Source organism: Myotis davidii, unplaced genomic scaffold, assembly GCF_000327345.1.
Source record: "Myotis davidii unplaced genomic scaffold, ASM32734v1 scaffold125, whole genome shotgun sequence".
Classification (NCBI taxonomy): Eukaryota; Metazoa; Chordata; class Mammalia; order Chiroptera; family Vespertilionidae; genus Myotis; species Myotis davidii.
In genome coordinates, this window is record NW_006299390.1 from 4,249,431 (window position 1) to 4,274,052 (window position 24,622).

General features: G+C 39.2%; 1 protein-coding gene across 1 annotated transcript in view; it reads left to right on the forward strand.

The window, feature by feature from the left end:
- Positions 1-24,622, forward strand: part of FBXL13 (F-box and leucine-rich repeat protein 13) — a 138,315-nt gene that overhangs the window by 101,201 nt on the left and 12,492 nt on the right. The window contains exon 15 of the mRNA XM_006774947.2: positions 11,552-11,635. Coding sequence (XP_006775010.1) covers positions 11,552-11,635 — 84 coding nt within the window. The remainder of the gene's footprint in view (positions 1-11,551; positions 11,636-24,622) is intronic.

The following is a 24,622-nucleotide window of genomic DNA, read 5'->3' on the forward strand; positions in this document are numbered from 1 at the left end:
CAAAAAATTCCACTGTGAGTACTAGGTCTGGAGTGCCCATTATGTAGGCAATCTCCTGGAGACCCCTCACTAGGATGTGAGATCCAGGAAGATTGAGACTTAGTTTTGCTCACTGATGCTTTCCCAGAGCTCTGGGGAGTAGTAGATAAATATTAATTGAATGAAAGAACAAATGCTGAGCTGTAGAGTTATCAAATGTGAATTAGACCTATTTTCTACAGCCCAATTTAGAAAAGTAAGTAAGTATGGATAATTTAAATACAGGTGTAATGATAGAGGAAGCAGAGGAAAGGATATCTTAATTCAGCCAGCACAATACAGAAGCATGGAAATGCATGCTTGTTCAAGGAACTTTATGTAGCTTAGTGTACTACTAGAATACACCATGAAAAGAAGATGTGACTGAGGGAATTTCATGCTATGCCAGGAGCTTGGACTTGAACCAATGAAGGTGGAGCAACAATTGGGAGGGTAGTCACAATGCTAGTCAGCCTCCTATTTTATATAGATTATTTGGTTGTTCTCTAGGGGATAGATTAGAGGGGAGAAAGACTAGAGGAAGGGAGACCAGTGGAGATCATTTTAGTATTAAAAAAAAAGATGGTGAGTTCTTGAATTAGGTCAGAGGCCAGAACTAGCATGGGAAGGACATATTCAAGAATACGTAGGAGGTGAAACTAAAATAATTTGGTGATTAGTTTGTTGTAGAAGATGAAGACATAGGGGAGGGGGAGATTGAAGAATAAGAATTATTCCAAAAATATGACTTTGGGTGGATTGCGGTCCTACCTCAAAAAAAGATAATGTAAGAAAAATAATAGGTTTTGAGGGAAAAGTTACTTCATTTTATCAGACTGAGTGAGAGTGTTTGGAATATTCAGCCCAAAGGCTTGGGAGTGACCCTGAAGGGAGATTTAGATATGGTAGTCATGAGCATGGAAGTGTGAATATGACCAAGGTCCTAAAAGATAGTGTAGGGACTGAGAAGAAATGTGCACCCAGGAAAACACAACCGAATATCAATATTTAAGGATTGGGAAGGAGATGACAAATCTATGAAGGACATTAAAGAAAGGTGAAAAAGGTTATAAGAGAACCAGGTGAATGTAGTCATGTGTGAAATGAGTGTTGAGGGAATAACCAACAGTGTCTAACAGAACAGAGAAATTAAAGACCAAAATTTGAAAGAACATTTACCATTAATTGAACAGATCTCTGCCTTACCCCTCTGATAACATTGCATGCATCTGTTCACTTCATTCCCTTTCCTCTAGCTCCACTGCCTTCCTCTAGTTCAGTGATGGCGAACCTATGACACGCGTGTCAGAGGTGACACACGAACTCCCTTTTTTGGTTGATTTTTCTTTGTTAAGTGGCATTTAAATATATAAAATAAATATCAAAAATATAAGTCTTTGTTTTACTATGGTTGTAAATATCAAAAAATTTCTATGTGACACGGCACCAGAGTTAAGTTAGGGTTTTTCAAAATGCTGACATGCTGAGCTCAAAAGGTTCGCCATCACTGCTCTAGTTCCTCAAACAAGCCAATTCTTTTCTACTGCAGGACCTTTAAACACATTGCACCTTCTGTCTGAGATGCTTGTCCTTTCACCTTCCTTTTTACTTCTTTTTTATTGTTGACACTATTACAAATGTCCCTATTCTCCCCACCCACTTAGCCCACCTCCACTCAGCTCCCGCCTCCCATCCCCCCTGGTCATCACCACACTGCTGTCTGTGTCTATTGCCTATGTGCACATGTTTTCTTTGACTAATCCCTTCACCTTCTTTCATCCAGTTCCCCCATGCCCCTCCACTCTGACAGCTGTCAGTTGGTTCCATGCATCCATGCTTCTGTTTCTATTTTGTTTGTCAGTTTATTTTTGTTTAGATTCCACATACATGTGAGATCATATGGTATCTGTCTTTCTCTGACTTATTTCACTTAGCATAATAATCTCCATCCATGCTGTTGCAAAACATAAAATGTCTTTAGCTTTTTTTTTTCACAGGTACATAGCATTCCACTGTGTGAATGTACCAAAGCTTTTTTTTTATTCACTCATCTACTGATGGGCATTGGGCTGTTTCCAGATCTTGGCAATTGTAAATAATGCTGCTATGAACATAGGGGTGCATATATTCTTTATGATTGATGTTTTGGGATTTTAGGATATATTCCTAGAAGGGGGATCACTGGGTGAAAAGGTTCACCAATTTTTTTCTTCAATGTCCTATAGTTTTCAAGTACAGGCCTTTTTATCTCCTTGGTTAAATATTAATTTTTATCATGAATATTACCTTATTAATTTTTTTGCAATAGTAAATGGGATTGTTTTCTTAGTTTCTTTTTCTGATAGTTCATTATTGATGTATAGAAATGCCACTTGTTTCTAAATATTAATTTTGTACCCTGATACTTTACTGAATTTGTTTATTAAATTTAGTAGCTTTTTGATAGAGTCTTTAGTGTTTTCTATAGATAATATCATGCCATCTGTAAATAATGACAGTTTTACTTCCTCCTGCCCAATTTGGATTCCTTTTATTTCTTCTTGTTTGATTATTGTGGCTACTTGTCCTTCCATTCTTCATGTGCCTAGGGAGGGAGATGCTAAACAAGTTAATCGCTGATGATTATGACATAAAGCATCTTGACATAAGCTAATAGTCAAGCTTTTAAGATTTTGACTTAATTTGATCTATAATAAACATTTTTCATGCTGTCATAATTATCAGAAAATCATACTTCTCAATCAATATCATTTCAAGGCAATATCAATAGGTTTTACTTCATTGATGCATTTTTTCTTTAAGAAAACATAAATCACATGGTGACATCAATGTCTCTATGTGTTTTTCTGAATAAGCAAGCATTCTTTAGTTCCCAGGGTACTGTAACCTTATGTCTGCCACATTACAGCACAGTTCCCTAGAAGGGTGTTTCCTACTTAGATGACTTCACAATAATAATGACTCTTGAATTATGAATAGCACACAAATTATTTTCAAATTAAATTGCAAAAAAAACCCCCACTTAAATTAAATATCGGCATGTGATATCCATGTTAATTTTAATTGCATATGTTATAAGGCCATCCAGTTTCAGATATTTCTAGCCAAAAAATAATCTATGACTAAATAATATCCTTGAACAGAATGAAGCCAATGTGAGAACTTTAACAATCATTGTAGTCTAAATATCTTTTATATCTCTTCCCCCTCTCCTCTCCATCCTTGCTGTCACTGCCATAGTTCAAGCACTGTTTCTTCTTACTAACCCCTCTTGCCTTAGATATCACTGTCCTCAAATTTACTCTGCTGCAGGGTGACCTTCCCGCATGCAAATGTGAACCTCTGACTTGCTCAGAATTCTTCAGGAGCCTCACAGTGACTACAGCATAAAGTCCCAATAATCCAGTGTGAGGGACCAAGCTCTTCCTGAGGCGGCCCCTGCCTACCTTTACTCTCCTATATGGCTCCCCAAGTGAAGCTCTCCTTGCCTTCCCATTTCTGCAAGTTACTCCCTCTGAAACATCCTCTCCCCTTTTCTTTCAAGTTCCAGCTGTGTGGAGCTCTGCTGGAATTCCCGGGCAGGCTTAGGATTTCCCTGGCTTGTGTTTCCACCGTATTTAGTAATGCCTTCACTAGAGCAATCAGCTCATTATATTTCAATATTTGTTCCAAGCCTGTCTCCCTATAGCACTATGCGCTTCTTGAGGGCAGAGGCTGGATCATCCTGTCTTTGGGATGCCCAGCATAATGCCTAGAATGTAAGAGCAATGTAAAATATTTGACCAGTGCGTCAGTGAGTGAATGGATCTGGTACCATTTCCTTCCTCTCAACCGAACACGGCTTCTTTAAATTCCACATGCTCTCAGAAAAGCTCTGTGCTGGAGCGGGAGTGCTTACAGCTGCATGTCTTAATCTGATGATACTCTTTCAAGAGACCACCCATCTGCAGGGAACACACACACCAAGCCTGAGGTTCAGGGAGCAAAACCTCTCAGGCAGGAAACATATGAAATCACTTGGGATTCAAGAAATAGAAAGAATGGGAGTGAAAAGGAAGGAAGCAGGCTAACTCAGAGACCAACGGGTTTGCACATAAAAAGAAGCCTGCCCTTGTACTTTTCCACATAAAACGGGACCCCTCCTTAGTCCTTTCCAGGCCCCTCTCTCCAGCCACTGGCCCTCTATAAATCTGCTGGCTCCATAACTGGCAATAGTGGTTTTCCTCGCACAGGTAACAGGCGGTTGTCCCCTGTTTCCAGCAAAACGCCTACCAAAAACATTGCAAAAAGCAGCGGCCAACTTAAGCTTGTCACTTCCTTCACGGAGATTCTTTGGTGGCATAACCCTCCTCTCTACCTTCATCAGGTAAGAGGCAAACAGTCTCAAGGCAAGTTGCTCTATTTTTAGATAACAGAGATGCCGATTTTCCTTCCCTCCATAAATATATAAAGATCTATTTCTGTGTGTTGACCAAAGCCTAGTTTCCTTCTGTAGGTCAATAAATTAGGCCAGGGAGGTTGATATCTTTAAGAAAGAAATATGACTATAAAATTCATACTAACAGTCAAATAAACAGAAATAAAAATAACTGAGAAGAAAAGCTAAGTTATTTATACAAAACTGTAATCACTAACCAGTCTATAGAAGGGAAAATCACTTGGGAGGTTACGATACATTTTCAAGGACATTTTACAAGACAGTGCTATCAGTGACTCTGGAAAGGGAATGTGTTAATCGAGAGAAAACATATTTCCAAGTAGAAGTTTTGTCCTTTACTCATAAAATAATGTGGTAAGCAGCACCAAACAGAGCAAATCTTTCAGAAAGAAACATATGAAATGTAAACACTGATTCACAAAGGGAAATAGATTCCAAACAAGAATTCTGAGAGTATGCCAGCAAGATAAGAGAAAACTGGGTCTACTAAAAACAGCTAATTTTATAGACTATTCACTCATTCACAAGTATTTATTCATTGTCAACTGTGTCAAACACTATGCTAGGTTCTGGGAGTACTCAATTTAAAGCCATAGTACGGGACTCAAGGTGCAGCCTAGTGCCAAAACAGCAACAATAGTAAGAGCACTACATGGTTACAGATTCCAAAAAGCATTGAGTTCAGAGTGTGGGTTCACATCTTGGCTGGTGCCAGCACACTACGAGACCTTGGGCAAGTGACTTAACCTCTCTGTGCCGCCATTTCCCTCTCTTTGGAATAGTGATTATCATATTACTTTTCCTCAGTGTTGTGAGGATTAAATAAGATAACGAATGCAAACTGCTTAACATAGTGCCTGGCACATGGAAAGTATCCAGTACATCGCAGCAATAATTAACTTGATTTATGAAATAATGAGGCATATTTGTTGTAATACAGACTTGTGCACAGATCCTACATCCTGGCAGAGTGGAGGCATTGGAAAGTGGGTGCTATGTCTCGTGAAGAAGTCAGGCGAGGCTTTTCAGCTTTTGAGGTGCAGCTGAAAGCTTCGGTAGGTTATTGGTCAGGCGAAGAAGGAAAGAACATTCTCAGTGGAGGAAGAAGCAGGTCAAAAGGCATGGAGTCATGAGAGAAAGTTACCTGTTGGAAGGTGACTTCATATTGTCAGAGTATGGCCCACGAGGACAGGGGACGTGGTGGGAGATGAAGCTGGAGAAGGAGGTGGAGGGAAGAACGTGAGTGGTCTTGGATGGCCGCAAAGCGATTCAGACAACACGCTATATGCAATGGGAGACACGAAAGAACTCTGCAGAGAAGGACTCAGACAGATTTGGGCACAGAAATGACAGTAAGGGAGATCTATGTAAGAAAGGGTGAACTACTGCAATGACAGCTAGAAATAAGGAGGTTTTGATAGTGGCAGAAGGGACATGTATGAGAGATGTTTTGGAGGTAGTACAGACAGGGCTTGGTGATTGATTGGCTAGATAGGGGGAGCAAAGGGGAGAGGAGAAGACACAGACAATGCCCACAGTTTTAACTGGTCAATTGTAGACATGGTGGTATTAATCAGGAAAAGAATCTAAGAGAGGGATGAGGACTTGGAGAAAAGATGCTGAATTCCTCTTAGATCTGTTTAATTTCAGCAACAGGACACATCTCTCTATACTATGGGCCCCTTTGGGCCTGGGTGACAAAAAGAAGATAAATACCCATTTGACTTTCAGAATTTTCATTTTGTTTTGTTTTGTCCCTCAGTATGTTTGGCAAGGAATCACAGAACTTTTACCTTTTACGCAACCATTTAACAACCTCCTTCTCTCCCCCCGCCCCCAAATTCTACCTTCTGTACCACAACTCATGTCCCACTGAATCCTCAAAATAAAGGCAGGAAGAAAGGAGGCTGCTTTTGTTTGCTGACTGTCAAGGATCTTTTGTTTTATAGATTTCCCATGATCTAACCCCCAATAATTACATCAGAGTTTTCAGTCATCCTAGACTCCTGGCAAAATGTTTATAATTGGTGAATTTAGGTAAAGGGTATATATATATAGGTGTTCATTGTACCATTCTTTGAACCTTTCTATGGATATTTTAAAACTAAGGGGAACGGATGCTTTATCTTTATGTCGGTGATACTCATTAGCTAAACAATTCCAGATGTAATATTGGGAGGGAGGGGAGAATAGTTTTCAAGGACTTGTCTGCTTCTAAATGTCTGTGTCCATGGATCTGTTCCTGGCAGTGTTCGATGACCCCTCTCACTACTACTAGAGACCCCAAACTGAGTCACTTCTCAAACAGCTCACACTTTCCAAATGCAGCCTTTGTTCGTGCTGTTTCCTCAGCCTGAAACACTGTTCCCATTATTCCGCTTGTCAAAATCTTAGTCTTTAAGCCCTAATTTAAATTATCCCTTTTCCATGAAAGTCTCTTCTAAACCGCCAACTGGAAGCAGTGACTTTTTGCTCTGTGGCCCCCTTGTCTCTCTCTTGAAACATATTCTTGTTCTTTTTTGCATTATGGCCACTTATGTGGCAGCTCATACTCCCTACCAAGGGAAAGCTTTGTTTACCTCTGTTGCATGGGATGAAATCCAAATTCCTCAGAATAATGCACAAGGTTCTCATGACTTGGTGCCCATTTCCTTTTGGGTCTTATGTCTTGACATTTCCCTCAGTGACCCTCATACCAGAGCTGTAATATAAATCAACTATGAGGGGCGCCTGGGCCCTCTGATTCAGGTTCCTGACTTCCAAGGCCCACGACGGAGCAAAGTGCTCACCAAGATTCTTACGAATTTCTGGGGCCTCGCTTTCGTCCAATTTGCAATCTGATTCTTCCAGCCTGCACACCAGCTGCTTTCCTCTGTGCTTCACCTGATTAACTTTTGCTCCTTCTTACTCTTTAGGAAAATAAAAAACCAAAACCTTTCCTGCAAAGCATTCATGAGTGTAGCTAACTTTTGAAGGAAAGGAAGGAAGCTTTAAATTTTCATGATGTTACAACTTTCCTGAAAAGTAAGCATCCACCTGCCTTTGCCCCACGGAGACACAATTACTCCACCTTGTTGGTTCTTCATTCCTCTTTATTTTTTCTTGTCTTCGGACTCTCCTCTTTCCATCCCTCCCAGAAGTAAAAGCAAGGCACCAGCCAATCCCCAGGACTTCTATCCCAAGCACTTAACAGGGTATTAAAACAAAACCAAAATAAAGCCCCACAGTTGTCTCCTTAAGAGAAGTTCTTGGATCAGCTCTTCAGATGTTTTTTAAAAATTTGTTATTGCCCTGGCTGGCATGGTTCAATGGTTAGAGCATTGGCCCATGCACCAAAGGGTCATGGGCTTGATTCCTGGTCAAGGGCATGTACCTTGGTTGCAGGTTTGATCCCCTGTCTTGGTTAGGGTGCAAGTGGGAGTCAACCAATCAATGTGTCTCTCTCACTTCGATCTCTCTCTCTCTCTCTTTCTCTCTCTCTCTCTCTCCCTCTCCCTCTCTCTCTCTCCTCCCTTGCCCCATCCACTCTCTCTAAAAAATCAATAGAAAAAATATCCTCAGATGAGAATTGACAACAACAAAAAATTTATTATAAATCTATTCATGCCATGCTGTATAGTTCTCTATACATGCCATATTGTTTTAAATCTTAATGCTTTTGCAATTCTGTTCCTTCTTCCTAGAATTTCTTCCCCTCTATAGTTTTCTTGGCAACTTATGATTCTCCTTTATGGAGTCTTCTCTAATCCACAGTGGCTGGCCTCATCATCCCTCTGTGGTACCACCACTGTGCACAGTATTTACCTTTTACTGGGTTGTAATAATCTGTTGTATATGCCTGTTTTCCATGCCAGACTGTGGACTCCTTGAGAGCAAATACTGTACCTCATTGACTTTTATACTCCCAGTTTCTACCCCAGAGCCTGATCAGTATAATAAATACATGCTAAATATATATATATCTATCAAATGGATATGAATTAAGAATGAATGCATTTTGCCCAGACCTGAGATTTAAGACTTTGTAAAAGTATAAAGAAAGTCTGTAAAATGTTGAAACCATCACTTTTTTCAGAGAACACCTCCTAGTTTGGAGCTTTTATGAGCCTCATGGTGCCAAGTAGAACATTTTACCTCACTGGTTCTGATTTCTTTAGGTCATTAATCTGAAAAGCTTCTGAGCCAGAAAGCTATGGTTAAAATGAACCCTGCACACACCCAACAGAGGACTGAATCCACAAGCTGGTATGTGCCCAGGTTGGGACTCAAACCTGCATCCCATTGGTGCACAGGACTATACGCTCCAACCAACCGAACCACACTGGCCGGGGCTAGGTCTGGCTTCTTTTACTGAGCATAAGGTTTTAAATGTGCCTCTATAGTAGTATGCATCAATACTTTTTCTTATTGCCAAATATTCCATCGTATGACTATAACACATTTATCTTTCATCATTTGAAACATTTGGCAACTTTTACTTTTTTTCTAAATGAATAATGCTGCTAGGAATATTTGTGTACAAGTTTTTGTGTTGACATACATTTTTATTTCTCTTGGTTATATAGCTAGAAGTGAAATTGCTAAGGCATATGGTAACTATGTTTAACATTTTAAAGAACTGCTAGACTATTTTTTAAAGTGATTGGAGCATTCCACATTCTCATCAACATTAATGAGTTTTAATTTCTTCTCATCCTCACCAAGACATTTTATTATCTGTCTTGTTAAGAATAGCCATCCTAGTACGTATGCAGTGGCATTTCATTGTGGTTTTGATTTGCGTTTACCTTATGGCTAATGATGTTAAGTAATAAAATTTTGAGGTCACACATTTTAATGAGCAATTATAGTGATAAAACAAGGAATTCTATTTTAATATTAGCAAATATTAATTTTTAGTGATTTTCAATAAAATGGTAAAGAGAATGTAGACTGTTAAATGTCACAGTTAGCAAGTGTACTTAATTTCCAGTTCACCTTAAAAAATTCTAACTTGGCTACATAATAAATATAATAAAACATATTTAGCTACTATCAAGTACAGGGCAAAGAGACAAACTTTGCATCTCTTACTTAATATTTTTGTTCAAACAATATGGTTTCTGTTGGGGGAATACCTAAATCCAGTTCTTCTAACATCAATAAAATAGCATCCACATCTGGAACCCAGACCACATGTGAATGGATCCACAGGGTTTGGTCATTCTCTGTTTTGAAAGAAGGAGGCAGAAAACATAATGTGTTCTTAACAAAAGAATCCACATTTGTAATAAAATAATTAAAAGAATAAACAAAGTGATTTTATTTTGGGGTGGTGTACAAAAATGTTAACTGAAGTTAGATATTACAATTTAAACAGTGGCTTTGTTTAATAAGAATGCCAAGCACTTTCTCCCTTCATCTGGATTTTTTTATGTGCATCATTAAAAAAAAACATAATATTTTCAAAATCATTTTAAATTATGGTCCTAATGTTGTGTTTAAGATCAGTAAAATGTAAATCAATCCTGCAAATAAAAATTTAAAAGGAGAAATTCATACACTATTTTTGTTATTTTCCCTGCCAGCCAGTTCTGGGACGATAGAACGAGAAGGAATTCTCCTTGTCCACCTGGTCTAGGGAACATAGCTTATGGAATTATAAAAGTCATGTGATCCTGATTGCAACCCGAAGGATGGCATCGATAAGGCACATTAATCAGTTCATTATCTGAGAGTTTTGCCAGTTTATGGGGGAAGTACTGAGAAGTGGGACCGCAAAACCACTCATAAAAAACTTAAGGGCTGTCTTCAGAGAACTGCAAATAAAAACCACAATGAAATATCACATCACACCAGTCAGAATGGCTATCATCTGAAAGTCAGTAAATAACATATTGTTGAGGATGTGGAGAAAAGGGAACCTTCATGCATTGTTAATGGAATGCAAATTGGCGCAGACACTATGGAAAAGAGTATGGCGCTGCCTCAAACACTAAAAATAAAACTCCCATATGACCCAGCAATTCCACTTCTGGGTATTTATCTGAAGAAAATGGAAACTAATTTGAGAACATATACACACTCCTATGTTCATTGCACCGGAGCCAAGAATTGGAAACAACCTAAGTGTTTATACACACACACACACACACACACACAACACACACACACACACACACACACGGAATTTACACAGCAATAAAAAAATAAAATCTTGCCATATGCAAGAACATAATGGACCAAGTAGGTATTATGCTAAGTGAAATAAGTCAGACAGAGAAAGACAAATACCACTTAAACATGGAATTTTAAACAAACATAAAATGAACAAACAAAACAAAAACAGAATCATAGAAACTGTGATTAAACTGTGATTAAAACTGATGGTTGCCAAAGTGGTGTGGGTGTGGGGATGGGTGAAAAAGGTAAAGGGGAATATATATAGTCAATAACATTGTGGTAAGTTTGCACAGTAGTAGATGATTACGACTTAGTGTAGTGATCACATTGTAAGGTATATGAATTTTGAATCACTATATTTAGACAAGAAACTAATATTATATATAAACTATAATTAAATTTAAGCTGAAAAGGGCAATCTGTTTTTTTTTAATAAGAAGAAAGAAAGCTTTTGAACTGAAAAAGAAGTGGACTATTGATGAATGATTTTATCTGTCCACAGGCCTTTATATAAAGATCTGTTCCCTCTTTTCAAGCAATTAAACATAATAAAATCAGCTAAAGATTTTTAGGTGAGACAATAAGAATTTATTGAAAAACAGATTCATTAGCCACATTAATGAAGGTGTAAGTTTAGGGGTCTTTGAGATTTGTTTGTATTGATTTAGATAACATTTACTTGGAAGCAGGTAACAAGATAAGGAGTTTTCTGGTCCTGGGGCACTGTGATACTTTTTGCAAAAACATTAGACAGAGACAACCTGAAATTTTTATTTAATATTGTTGCCTAACCAAAGTTACTTTATGATTTGCTAAGTGTAAAGAAATATAAGACAGAAGCTAAATCTTTCTGTATGAATGGCTCTCTTATTGGAAATATATCTTCTATCTAAACTATAACCACAAAATAATCTTTACATTAAACATTTTTAGGGTTTGTCGACACTTTCCAGACATAAAAAATTAAAGGAACTTTCTCTGTCTGAGTGTTATGAATTCACCAATTATGGAATTCAGGTAAGATAATTAAGTCATTTTGATAAAGAATTAAGATGGAAAATTAAGCACAAATTAAATGAACTTTGTAGGTCACAGTGGGAAAAAATGGTTTAGAAATATAACTACATGTATGTGATCTTGGTTGAGACAAAATCAATTCCTGGGATCAATAGGTATAGGGCGACATTTTACTTGGAGAATGATGAAATGCAATATGGTAAAAGTGTAAGCCTATAAAGGTGTCCTGCATATAGAAATGTTATATAGTCTCACCATGAAAATTGGGAGAGCTTGAAAAGTTATACCAGGTACTTAACAATTAGGAACTTAAGTTTCTCAAACACAGCGGGTAGCATATTTTACCCAGAATGGAAAGCATGAGGTAAGTAACTGGATATTATAAACAATTACGTGTTCAATTAGTACTTTAAAAACTCATGAGAAAGGTAAATTTCCTAGACCTAGCCTTGAGGCATACCTAGGAAGTCACAAAGTAGCTACTATGAGCAAGGTACAACAACATTAAGCATATCAATGCACTGTTACAGTAGAAAAACCAGAATCACATGTCATACATGTGATTGAACTAGGATAAAATCTAGTTGCCTATTAGTAAATCGTGGAAGGTAACATTTTAAAAGGGAACTAATAAACTAGGAATGGGTAAATGTTAAACACTGGAAGCTCCATATAAAGTTTCCTGTGAGTTCAAAATCCCTGAGACTAAATCCTGGAGCTAAACTAGAGGAAAAAAATTTAAAGAAAGAAACTTACTGAAGTAAAAGGATTTATCCCACAAGTGAAAGATAACACAAGTGATAGCTGACAAGTCCACAGAGAATAGCAAACTTGAAGATGTTTTCCATGAGTCTGTAAGCTCTTTACAAGAAGTTCTAGCATGACGAATAGGAGAGTGTTAAAGTATTATATAAACTGGTGAGCTATAGAGGGTGCCGGATCAAACAGTGCTATAGACTTGAGCATATAATTCTAGTTTTACAAAAACGGAGAATAGAAATGAAGGACTGCTGCTTTAAATGGTTGACTGACAATATGACTTAGTGAAGAAAAATTGTTTCAAATTATTTTGACTATATTTCATTTTGTCTGGACAATGTAATGGTACTTAAGGGAAAAATTTAAGAAATCTTTAGGGGCATTAGTGTCAAGCGATGTCAATTTCTTCCAATTCCAGATCCTGGGTATCAAGATTCTAAGAAGTTCCTAAGAAATGTGCTTACTACTATATTCAATTGTATAAAGAATTAAAAAGAACAAACACTATCCTTAAAAACAAAAATCACAGAGAGGTCCACAAGTTCCACTTAGGACAAGATTGTAACTCTACAGTAACAAAAAGGGTCACAGAACATTTAGATGCATGTAACCTACTAGGAGAAAAAGCCAAAAGGTTCCTCTAAGAATAAACCATGATTTACTAGTTACTATTGCAGCTCATTTAAGGATTAAACATGCATTTACACAAAACTTTATCCATGAATATGATTTAGTCAGACTTTCAAAGGGTCTTTGACAAGGTGATAGAGCAAAGGCTATTAAAATAAAAGTTAAATATCAATATCCAATTATATTTCTTAAATGGTAATTACATTTGACCCATAACTATGAATCATTCAGAAGTATTAAAATCATTCAGAAGTGTTGAAATGGCCTCTTAATGTGCATCACTTATTAATTTTTAAAATGCTCCTTTGGGCGAGAGTGCTGATCAAACGGTGAGGCTGAGTACCAGGAAGCCAGCATTTTTTGCCATTTCTCTTTTGGTCAGTGGGTTCTAGTCATTTTTATTTTCACTCTTTAGAGCTTGAAAATTACCCTATTTTTAGGTACTCGGAGATATTTTAGATTAAAGCATTTACCCGTATGCAAATGATATGGTCACACAGCTGAGTTTAGCATAGCTTTGAAAAATGTAAACTTTTACCCTGGCTAGTGTGGCTCAGTGGCCCATACACCTGAAGGGCTGCAGGTTTGATTCCTGGTGAAGGGCATATTTCAGTTTCATTCCCTGGCCCCCATCAGGGTGCGTGTGGGAGGCAACCAACTGATGTGTCTCTCTCACATGGATGTTTCTCTCTCTCTCTCTCTCTCTCCCCCCTCCATCCCTCCCTTTCACTCTCTCTAAAAATCAATGGAAAAATTATCTTCAAACAAGGATTAACAAAATCAATTAAATAAATAAATCCTATATAATAAAGAGCTAATATGCAAATGGCCATCATGCCCTCACACCATCACGATGCGATGCCCTCATGCTGTCACAATCCATCACCAGGAGGTTGCGTGCTCAGTGGGCGCAAGTGGGTGGGCAGGACTGTGTGCATAGCAAGGCCTGGGAGTCCCGCAGCTCCGTGTGGCATGGAGGCCGGATCCCGGCTCCGGCCTACCTCTTTGGGGCAATCCATCCAGGAGCCCTGGATGGGTGGCGAGGCCTATCTCTTTGGGGTGAGTGATCGCGGGGCTCCTACACTGTGAGAGGGCACAGGCCAGGTTGGGGCACCCCCACCCCACCCCAGAGTGCACGAATTTCATGCACCAGGCCTCTAGTAAATAAGTAAATAAAAATAAAATCTTTAAAAATAGGTGTATATTTATTTTCAGTGATTTACAAGAAAAAAATGGGTGAATACAGGAGCATAGAAATATAGAATTATTTAATTATTAGTTGCACAAGATCAGCTCTTCTATTAAAGTTTACAAAAAAATTGTTTCTCTTATTATCCCCTTTTCCTGCCTTTGGTGTGTGTGTGTGTGTGTGTGTGTGTGTGTGTATGTGTGTGTGTATGTGGTGGCTTTTATCCAGTTTCACCCCTTCCAAGGTTCACACTTCCAGGCATGTGGTAATCTTTCTCCTCTGTGCCTCCTCCAGCCCAATTATTAAGTTTCTAAATAAACAAGACAAAGGAGGTGGGGAGGAGAAAGTGATGTATAAAGTCAATTCCACAATTCCTTTATCTAGATTTACAAGAGAGAGAGGAAGGGAGTAACATAAGGTGATTAAACTGAGATGTTTGAATTATCTACAATTTGTCAGAAATTTTTTTCTTGTTATTTATAAAAGGTAACTATAGGAGAGTCTCTTTTTATCATAAGACATTGAAAACTTTTATTTTACCTGGTACATGATGATTTAATGAGAAAAACAAGTAATTAAGCATTTTTACACTGGTTAGGTTTTTCAAGAGTCATGAACTACCTCATTGTAGTGTTTTACTGAAAACCACAACACATGCAGATTGAGTGTGTGTAGTCTCAGTATTGACTTTTTAGGATCTGGTTTTCATTACTTTCCTCAACTTGAGTTTGTTGTTTTTTTTAATGAGAACATTAGACATTCAATGATCATGTTAAATTAAAATTATTTGGTGCTCATGAAGACACACATTTTGGGGTGTTCATGAATTGGTAGAATTAAAATCGTTAAAATAGCCATAATACCCAAAGCAATCTACAGATTCAATGTAATCTCTATTAAAAATACCAATGGCATATTTCACAGATCTAGAACAAACACTCCAAAATGTGTATGGAACCAAAAAAGACCCCAAATAACTGTAGCATTCTCAAGAAAAAACAAAGTTGGAGGGATCACAATATCAGATATCAAGCTATATTACAAAACAAAAACAAAAAACCCCGACAGCCTGGTACTGGCACAAGAACAGGCATATAGATCAATGGAACAGAATGGAAGCCCCAGAAATTGACCCAAGCCATTATGGTCAATTAATATTTGACAAAGGAGGCAAGAGCATACAATGGAGTCAAGACAGTCTCTTCAATAAATGGTGCTGGGAAAATGGGATAGATACATGCAAAAAAAAAAATTGAAACTAGCCCACCAACTTAAACCATATACAAGATTGAGCTCAAAATGGATATAAGACTTAAATGTAAGTCGTGAAACCATAAAAATCCTAGAAGAAATCACAGGCAGCAAAATCTCAGACATCTCGTGTTACAAATGTTTACAGATACATCTCCTAAGGCAAAGAAAAACCATCAACAAATCAGCAAATGACAAGTGCTGGCGAGGATGTGGAGAAAAGGAAACCCTAGTACATTGCTGATGGGAATGCAGACTGGTATAGCCATTTTGAAAAACAATATGGAGTTTCCTCAAAAAATTAAAAATGAAACTCCCATTTGACCCAGTGATCTCACTTATAGAAATATATTCTAAGAGACCCAAAACACCAATCAGAAAGAATGTATATACCCTTCTGTTGACAGCAGCACAATTTACAATAACTAAGATCTGGAAACAGCCCAAGTGCCCATCAGTAGATGAGTGGATAAAAAAGCTGTAGTACATTTACACAATGGAATACTATGTAGCAGTAAAAAAGAAGGATATCTTACCCTTTGAGACAGCATGAAGGGACCTGGAGAGTATCATGCTAAGCGAAATAAGCCAGTCAGAGAAAGACAAGTATCACATGATCTCACTCATATGTGGAATCTAATGAATAACATAAACTGATGAACAAAAGAGATCCAAAGACATAGAAGCATGAAAGAGACTGTGGAATCTCGGAGGGAAGGTGGGGGTGGGTGGGTAAGAAGAGATCAACCCAAGAATTGGTGTGTATATATGCATAACCCATGGACACAGACAATAGGTTGATAAAGGCCAGGGGCAGGCTAGAAAGGGTCCATGGAGGGGGCAGAAGGAGACACATGTAATACTTTCAACAATAAAGATGTAAAAAAATAAGATGAAAGTTAGATATAAGGGCAGAGGGGGGAGAGGACAGCTATTTAGATTAAAGGTAATATAAGTTGCCCTAACTGGTTTGGCTTAGTGGATAGAGCATCAGCCTGCGGACTTACGGGTCCCAGGTTCGGTTCCGGTCAAGGGCATGTACCTTGGTTGCGGGCACATCCCCAGCAGTGGGTGTGCAGGAGGCAGCTGATCGATGTTTCTCTCATCGATGTTTCTAACTCTTTATCCCTCTCCCTTCCTCTCTGTAAAAAATCAATAAAATATATTTTAAAAAATAAAGGTAATATAAGTTGAGAGGTTTTTGTTATCGTCCACAGGAGAGAGGATGGCGGCTTGAACAAGGGCAGTAACCGTGAGGTTGGAGAGAAGGGAATGCAATGGAGAACTTTTAGGTGGCAAAATCCATGAGACTTGATAATTTGGATGCGGACAGGGGTGAAGACATGGTTAAGGATGATCTACTTACATCTGGCTTGCCTGCCTGGGAGTTTGTGGAGCCCTCATTTTCAAGCCCTTTCCACAGCCAAGTCACATAGCCAGGGCTATGAACTACCAAGTCCTATTCAGCATTTTGGCATTTATTGTGGCACTTTCTCTTCTTGTGAGTGAATTTCTCTGTGCTTCCTCTAAGCTCTCTGTATCCCTCTACTTGTATAAGTCTTTTAAGTATTCCCTCTCCCACTCTCTCCAAAGGCGTGTGGTGGCTGCAGGCAAGCTAAGGGAGCTCTGTTGGAATTTGTTACTGTTTTTACTCTATTTACAGGTAATTTCAAGAATGTCATTGTTCTTCAAACTCAAACATGGCCTCCTCTTATCTTTTATTATGAAAAAGTATCTCTAACAGATAAGGATATCTGTTTTTTTAAGCCCCGAAACCAGAATGCAGTGGGTATGTTTATAATTACATGAGAAATAAGAGGTATGTGGTGGAGTTTCAGCCTCATCTACTCTTCTGTGTTTTCTGTCTAGTTTGTATTCTTCTCAAACTGGTTTACTGATATCTTGCAAATGGCATCACTGAGGAATTTTAAGAGCCTAGTTTAGCCTGGGTTAATGTCATGTTCTCTGATGATCACAAAGGTATCTAAAAACTTTGTTTATGGGGTATAAGCAGCAGCAGAGATACTAGAACCTCTGCTTCCCTCATTGTTCTTTCAGAGCCCCCCTCTTTTGAGACCCTCAATCTTGCCTTCACTGCTTGGACATGAGATAACAAGTTCCTTTTCTCCTTTGATCTTCCCTGTGTTTTAACTTTTTATTTATTCTTGGGTTGCAAACTCTTATTTTTGCTATTTATTTGACCCTTAATAACAGATTTATCTCGATTTACAAATAGAGAGGGAAGTAGAGAAGATGGATCAAGGAATAAGGGAGGGTGGCCGTGTGGGGCAAATCACAAGTCACTTCATAGTTGGGAGAACAGCAGCGCAAGATCTATTGCTATTTATTTGGCTTTCAGCCTGACCCAGTACTGCTCAGTAAGTCAAGCAGTTCTATAGTGTGGGTCTGCTCCACGCTGAGTCCAAATGGGGGCTGAGAGTTCAGGGACCTTAGTCCTGTATCCTGGACTACCTGCACTATAAAATTGAGACCCTTATAATTAGTGTGGAGAATTTACATGGACACTCAGGTCAGAAGGTCTAGGAGTACCCACCTCACTCAGCAACAGTCCTGAGTCCTCCTCCCCAAGAATGGCCTTTGGCCAGTCTGTTCTGGACATTTCTCTCTAGAGTGTAAGAAGAGTTGGATTTATGTCTTGCCCTAACATTCATGTTGAATTCATTCTTGCCCAAACAGCAAAAACTGGATTACTTTCCAGGGACTCTTTTCTGATTTTAAACTCTTATTTTAAATCACTATTTTTTTTCTGACTAGTTATAAAATGTTTATGCAAGATTCTCATCAATTAATTTCATAAGTTGATAGACTTCACCCCCTAGTGCTTAACCACAATTGATTTTAGAGGCCTTTGACACATACTTACTTACAATGCCAAGGATGATGTGTTGACTCCACATAGCAACACTTTTTAAAAAGCCAACATGAATTTCTATTTGGTTTCTAAGATTAACTCATTCAAGAATTGTCAAAGCATGAGATTTCAATAGCCCCACCTCTTCTCCAGGGATAGTTAAAGCAACATAAGTAGGACCCCTTTACAAAATGGCCTTAATCCTTGGCCTTTGGGGTGGTGGATGCTCTGAAATCTGTATGGAGAGATGGGACATCTGGAGGTCTGGATACTTGATCTCTTGGCCATACTGCTCAGAAAAATTCTTTACCTTTTCCAATACTCCAGGTTACTATTAGGAATTAATTGACTAAACTGTCTGTGATGAAGATCCCAGAAGGCCCCAGGTTCAGAATAATTTGACAGAGTCTTGGTTGAGGGAACTAAGGAATCCCTCTGGTAGAATTAAGAAATGGGTGTCTGGTATCTTAAGGAAAAAGCAACTCCCACAAAACCTGAAACAAGTAAGAGCTTTGTTACAGAAATCTGTGCTCTCCAGGCCAAGAATGGTCTCCTAGCATTTATAATAGAACAACATACACTTAAGAGACCCAAGTACCTAGAATCAACTGAGAATCACAAACTCCTACCAAGATACCTACATATTATTTTGCCTTCAAAGGCTGTGAGCAAAAGGATTAAGCTTGCTGTCCTCTGTTGCTTCTCAGAGTAGTGTGTTTCCAATTGTAGAGACAATTCAATAGGATTAGAAATTTGCTAAGCTTCAAAGGATGTGGGATTTGATGGCTTGTCATTTTCCCACAGTCTGTAAGGTTCTGAGGGATACTGAAGTCATGGGTACCATGTTTTCTTGGCTGATAAATAGCTGACTCGTAAGAAAACCCCATACCAGTCCTGGCTTCTTGCCCACTCCCACTGGGGAGAACCACTCTCAGACAACTGAAGCACTGATGGACTCACTGAAAGAATGTGCACATCTGTTATTTTCATGAAAAGAACTCCAAAGAGAATGTGTTTAAAGGGAGATAATCCTTGGGAGTCCTCTCCCAACCTTGAAGCTGCCCCTGGGACATTAGTTTATCTTATGTTATACAAAACTTGCCAAGACATCAATAAAACCTGTCAGATCGTCTGAAGGCAAAAATAAAAAGGCAGGAAAAATAAACATCAGAATCCTACTTTTATTCACATAAGATTAAGACTTTATGCTTCTTTTGCTTCTTAAACCTAAATGACCAATTGTCTTTTATCTTTTATGCTTTGCTATTTGTGCCTCACCTGATATGAACTGAGTTCCTATGGCATGTCTCACAGGAGCTGTGATTTCTCCATGTTATGACTTCTAATAACCTTCTCTTATCAGATTCCACTTAAATTCTGCGCATGGTATTTCCTCATCCCAAAGTCTTCAGCATGTTAAACTATAGATGAGATTGTTCTAGATTTTCTCTGGTTCCACTTCTGACAAAAGCCAGCATTTGTATAGGGCGTATGTCTGCCAAGTGCTTTTGGAGTATACATTTTCAACTTCCAAGAAGCCTGCGAGATGGGTAGACAGTTGCTTTCATTCTCTTCAGATGAGGACACTGAAGGTTAAATAAATTGCTCAAGGTCACAGACACAACTTCTGTTTCCAGGCCCTCCCTTGACCAGGAGGCTCCCTTGATGTCATCTCTTATTCTATATGCCCCCAAATGAAAGATCAAGGCAGCAGCACCCATGGTTCATGAACTCATTATTTCCTAGAGATTCTTAAATGGAAGAGGTCATGAAAGGATGGTGTGATTTTGTCCTTAGAGTAAAAGTTCTGAGTTGCCATTTTCTTGGTAAAGAATGAGAAAGAGAAAACATAGGGTGGCTGGCTGTGCAAATAGACACCTGTCAGCTCTTTCAGGCTGGTTAATATAGCTTAAGTAATTCCCATGCCCTTCTTGTCCCACAGAGGCTTTTGGAGGAGGACCAGGTAACTGGGCCACTGGACACCTTTTTGTTTCACTTATCTTAGAAAAATGGAAAATGTGGATTATGCCACAGGCCACAAGAAAAATATTTGATTGGCTTTTGGGTAGTCTAACCCTGGCTCATTTTTATTTAGGTGATAAAGTCTAAAACCTTAAATGGTTGTGGATTTTCCCCCCCAATAAATCCTAATTATAAAATATAATTTAAGTAGGTTTTGTTGCATTCTTTTCCTAGTCTTCTTTCCAATACAAATTCTCTCTCACAGCTTACCCTTTCTGTTATTTAATTTCCCCTCATTTGATGTCTTTTTATGCATTTGTCACAGTTTATATTTTAAAAGTAATCCACTTGTTTTCATCAAATACTCAGGGTCTGTGCAGCCAGAAAATTGTCAAAGTTTACTGACAACCAAAGGTATACTGTTGAGTAGATATCTCCAGAGAAAATATTTACTTTGGCAAATGAATAAGAAAATCTATTTCAGTGTGACAAGAAAATATTAGAACTTCTATTTAGATTTATTTTTATCTCATACATTTTATTTGTTTTTACTAGAGGCCCGGTGCACAAAAATTTGTGCACTCGGGAGGGTCCCTCAGCTCAGCCTGTGCCCTCTCGCAGTCTTGGACCCCTCGGGGGATGACCACCTGCTGGCTTAGGCCCGCTCCGCAGGGGATTGGGCCTAAGCTGGCAATCAGACATCCCTCTGGCAGCCCGGGAGCCCTCAGGGGATGTCCACTTGCCAACGGGGAGCAGGCCTAGCTGCAGTCGGACATCCTTAGCACTGCTGAGGAGGCGGGAGAGGCTCCCACCACCACCGCTGTACTGGCAGCCATCAGCCTGGCTTGTGGCTGAGCAGAGCTCCCCTTGTAGGAGCACACTGACTACCAGAAGGCAGCTCTTGCATTGAGCGTCTGCCCCCTGGTGGTCAGTGTGTGTCATAGTGACCAGTGATTCCCAGTCGCTCTGCTGTTACGTCAATTTGCATATTACCCTTTTATTATATAGGATAGAGGCCTGGTGCATGGGTGGGGGCTGGCTGGTTTGCCCTGAAGGGTGTCCCAGATCAGGGTGGGAGTCCTGCTGGGGTGCCTGTAAATTCTGAGCTGGGGAGGTCATGGTGGGTAGTCATACCCTAGGCTTATAACTTCTTTAATAAAAGGTTTTTAAGCCAGCTTGGGTGAGGGGCTGAGGGCCGTTTTCAGACTGGCCACACCCCCTTCAGGGTGGGGAGTCCTGCTGGGGTGCCCGGCCAGTCTGGGTGAGGGGCTGATGGCTGTTTGCAGGCGGCCCACAGCGCCCCCAGCCACCCAAGCTCCCAGTGGAGGCTGGCTGGAAGCAGGTATGTGGGATTTATTTAGCTTCTATAACTGAAACTTTGTTGTCTTTTATGAAGGCCACAGCTGGCCAGAACAGGCGGGAAGCTTGGCTTCCTCCATCACCAGAGCAACCAAGCCTCCTGCTTGCTCCAGCTCCATGGCTGCCGGCCGCCATCTTGGTTGGGTTAATTTGCATATAGTCACTCTGATTGGCTGGTGGGCGTGGCTTGGGCATAGCAAAGGTATGGTCAATTAGCATCTTTGTCTTATATTAGTGGAGATATGTATGGTTGAAAAATGGGCTCAAAATAAATCTGAGCAAAAGTAACCTCACAGGACAATCAGATCATAAATTCTGAGCTGGGCAGGTCACGGTGGATAGTCATACCCTAGGCTTATAACTTCTTTAGTAAAAGGTTTTTAAGCAAGCACTATCCATTTTTCTTGTGCATCTAGGTTAACACAGTTTTGAAATGCCAGAAGAAATCCTCTTTTCCAGATCCCTTAAAGGCATAGCCAACCTCAAGGGAGCACATAATCTCATTATCTATTCTGTACCTTGCTTTCTCCCACTTTTTACATAATCTTCCTTACTCTCCCTCCTTAATTCTAAATTTGTAAAAAAAAAACAACCCTGCAAAACTGTCCTTCTCTGGAGCATTTGAGATCTTGCTTCCTGGCCTGTGGTCAGTTTGACTAAAATAAACTCTTATAAAAATTCTCTACAGCAGCGGTTCTCAACCTGTGGGTCGCAACCCTTTTGGCAGTTAAATGGCCCTTTCCCAGGGTCGCCTAAGACCATCCTGCATATCAGATATTTACATATGAGTCTTAACAGTAGCAACATTACAGTTATGAAGTAACAACGAAAATAATTTTATGGTTGGGTCACAACATGAGGAACTGTATTTAAAGGGCCAGAAGGTTGAGAATCACTGCTCTACAGGGTTGGGCATTTCTGACATCAACATATGATTTATAAGATATAATACATATTTAAATAGTTGTATGTCTATATAATTTATAAGTAAACTAATATACATTTATTGAAAGTATGTGCTCAAAATATTTTTACTATGGTGTGCATGATTTTAGAAATTTGGCGATCATAGCCTCTGAGAAGTGGTGAATAAAAATAATAGTACTAGCTACTACTTATTGACTGCTTACTGTGAGCCAGGTACTGTTCAATTGCTTTATTCATATTAACTCATTCAATCCTCACAACAACCCTACTCTGTGCTCCAGACGCTCTGCTCTTAACCATCCTCCTACTCTACCTCCGACAATTATTAAACAGAGTGCAAGGAAGGATCAGACTTGGTGTTCTGAGAGTGATCTGAGGGAGCTCATTCTCCTCACTCCTGAGCTAAGAGGCATTTCTCATTCCTTTGGACACTTTCCCATATTGAACTACTTCTGCATCATAGATATTGGGGCCACAAAGTTAAATTAGATAAAGACTTTGCTCTCCAGAAGCTATAGTCAATGTAGAAGGTAAGACAATTATATAGCTACAGTACAAGTAGAAAGTGAGAAAGACAAAAAAAGAAATAAAATATATAGGAATTTGGAAGAGGCATTTCTTCCAGAGGAATTGGGGAAAACTTCATGAAATAAGCCACTTTTGAGCTGGCTTAAAGCTAATGTTCATTTCCCGAATCGCCATTCAGTAACAAATTTCATCATGAAAGTATCTTTGGAAATATTTGTTTGGCCTTGCCCTTTCCCCCTTCCAGAGACCTCTCCATAGTTAAAAGCAGCACGGTCCTCCAAGGTTGGGCCTTAGCTAAGCCTTTCTCAGCCTGAATTCTCTGGCATGGAGGGTGAAAATGTAACTCACCAAGGGAAGAGGCTCTGCATAGTTTGGTTTTGGTGGGAAGGCCCATATTTCCCAACTCAGTGTGCTCAGGCCACCACTCCTTCCTGCTCTGATGAGTAGTGGAACAAGGCTGTCTTTGGTGAAGTGGAGCACTACACCTTAAGCAATATACGAGGCCCAAGAAATTATAGTTTTGAGTTTAATTTATTACTTAAAATTGTGGAAGTTGTGTTTTAGCCTTTGAGGCAGCCTATAATAGTCTTCATTATAGAAAATGTTTCTTGACGGTACAAGATACTTCCATAATTATCAATAGGGGGAAAAAACCCCACAAAACTTGGTACTGTGGTAGAATTAATCAGACCTAATGAGACAAATAGCCAAGAGATGGTGTCATGAAGTATGCAACATTAGGTGAGCTCTTGTAAGGCTGGGAACTACCACCTGTCAAGATGATTTAAATCAGGATTTTGGCAAAAGCACATTATTGTGACAGTCAGTAAATGTGAGTGAAACTCAGTCTCCACTACATACCCCATTTAGGAATGCAGTTATTAATTTCCTTCCCCCCTCCCCGCCGCCCCCCGCTACTGACTCAGAAGGTACAGGGGAAAATACTATTTAACTAAGAGATTTGGAAGTTTTCTTCAAGGTTGTTAACCCACAGCAAAATTGGGTGATATGTGTGATGGGAGCAAAACTTGATAATTTTTCTAAAAAATATGTTTTTATTGATTTGAGAGAGAGAGGAAGGGAGAAGGATAGAGAGATAGAAACATGGATGTGAGAGAAACATCGATCGGCTGCCTCCTGCACCCCCCCCCCCCCCTACTGGAGATTGAGTCTGCAATCCAGACATGTGCCCTGACCAGGAATCTAACTGGCAATTTCTTGGTACATGGGTCAATACTCAACCATTGAGCCTCACAAGCTGGGCTACACTTGATAATTTTTGCCTTTTCTCTCCATCTTCATTATAAAGGATTTTAACTTGGAAGAAGCTTAGCCTACCACTTTCCAAGAAAAGAATATCAACTGTACTGGTACATGTATGATTCTGCACCACTAGAGCCAGAAAAGTATATAATAATCTTATCTGTAGGAGAGAAATGGAATTTAATGAGTGATTATGTTGAAACATGCCTGTAGACTTAAGTACTTAATATGACTTACATGTCTTTAA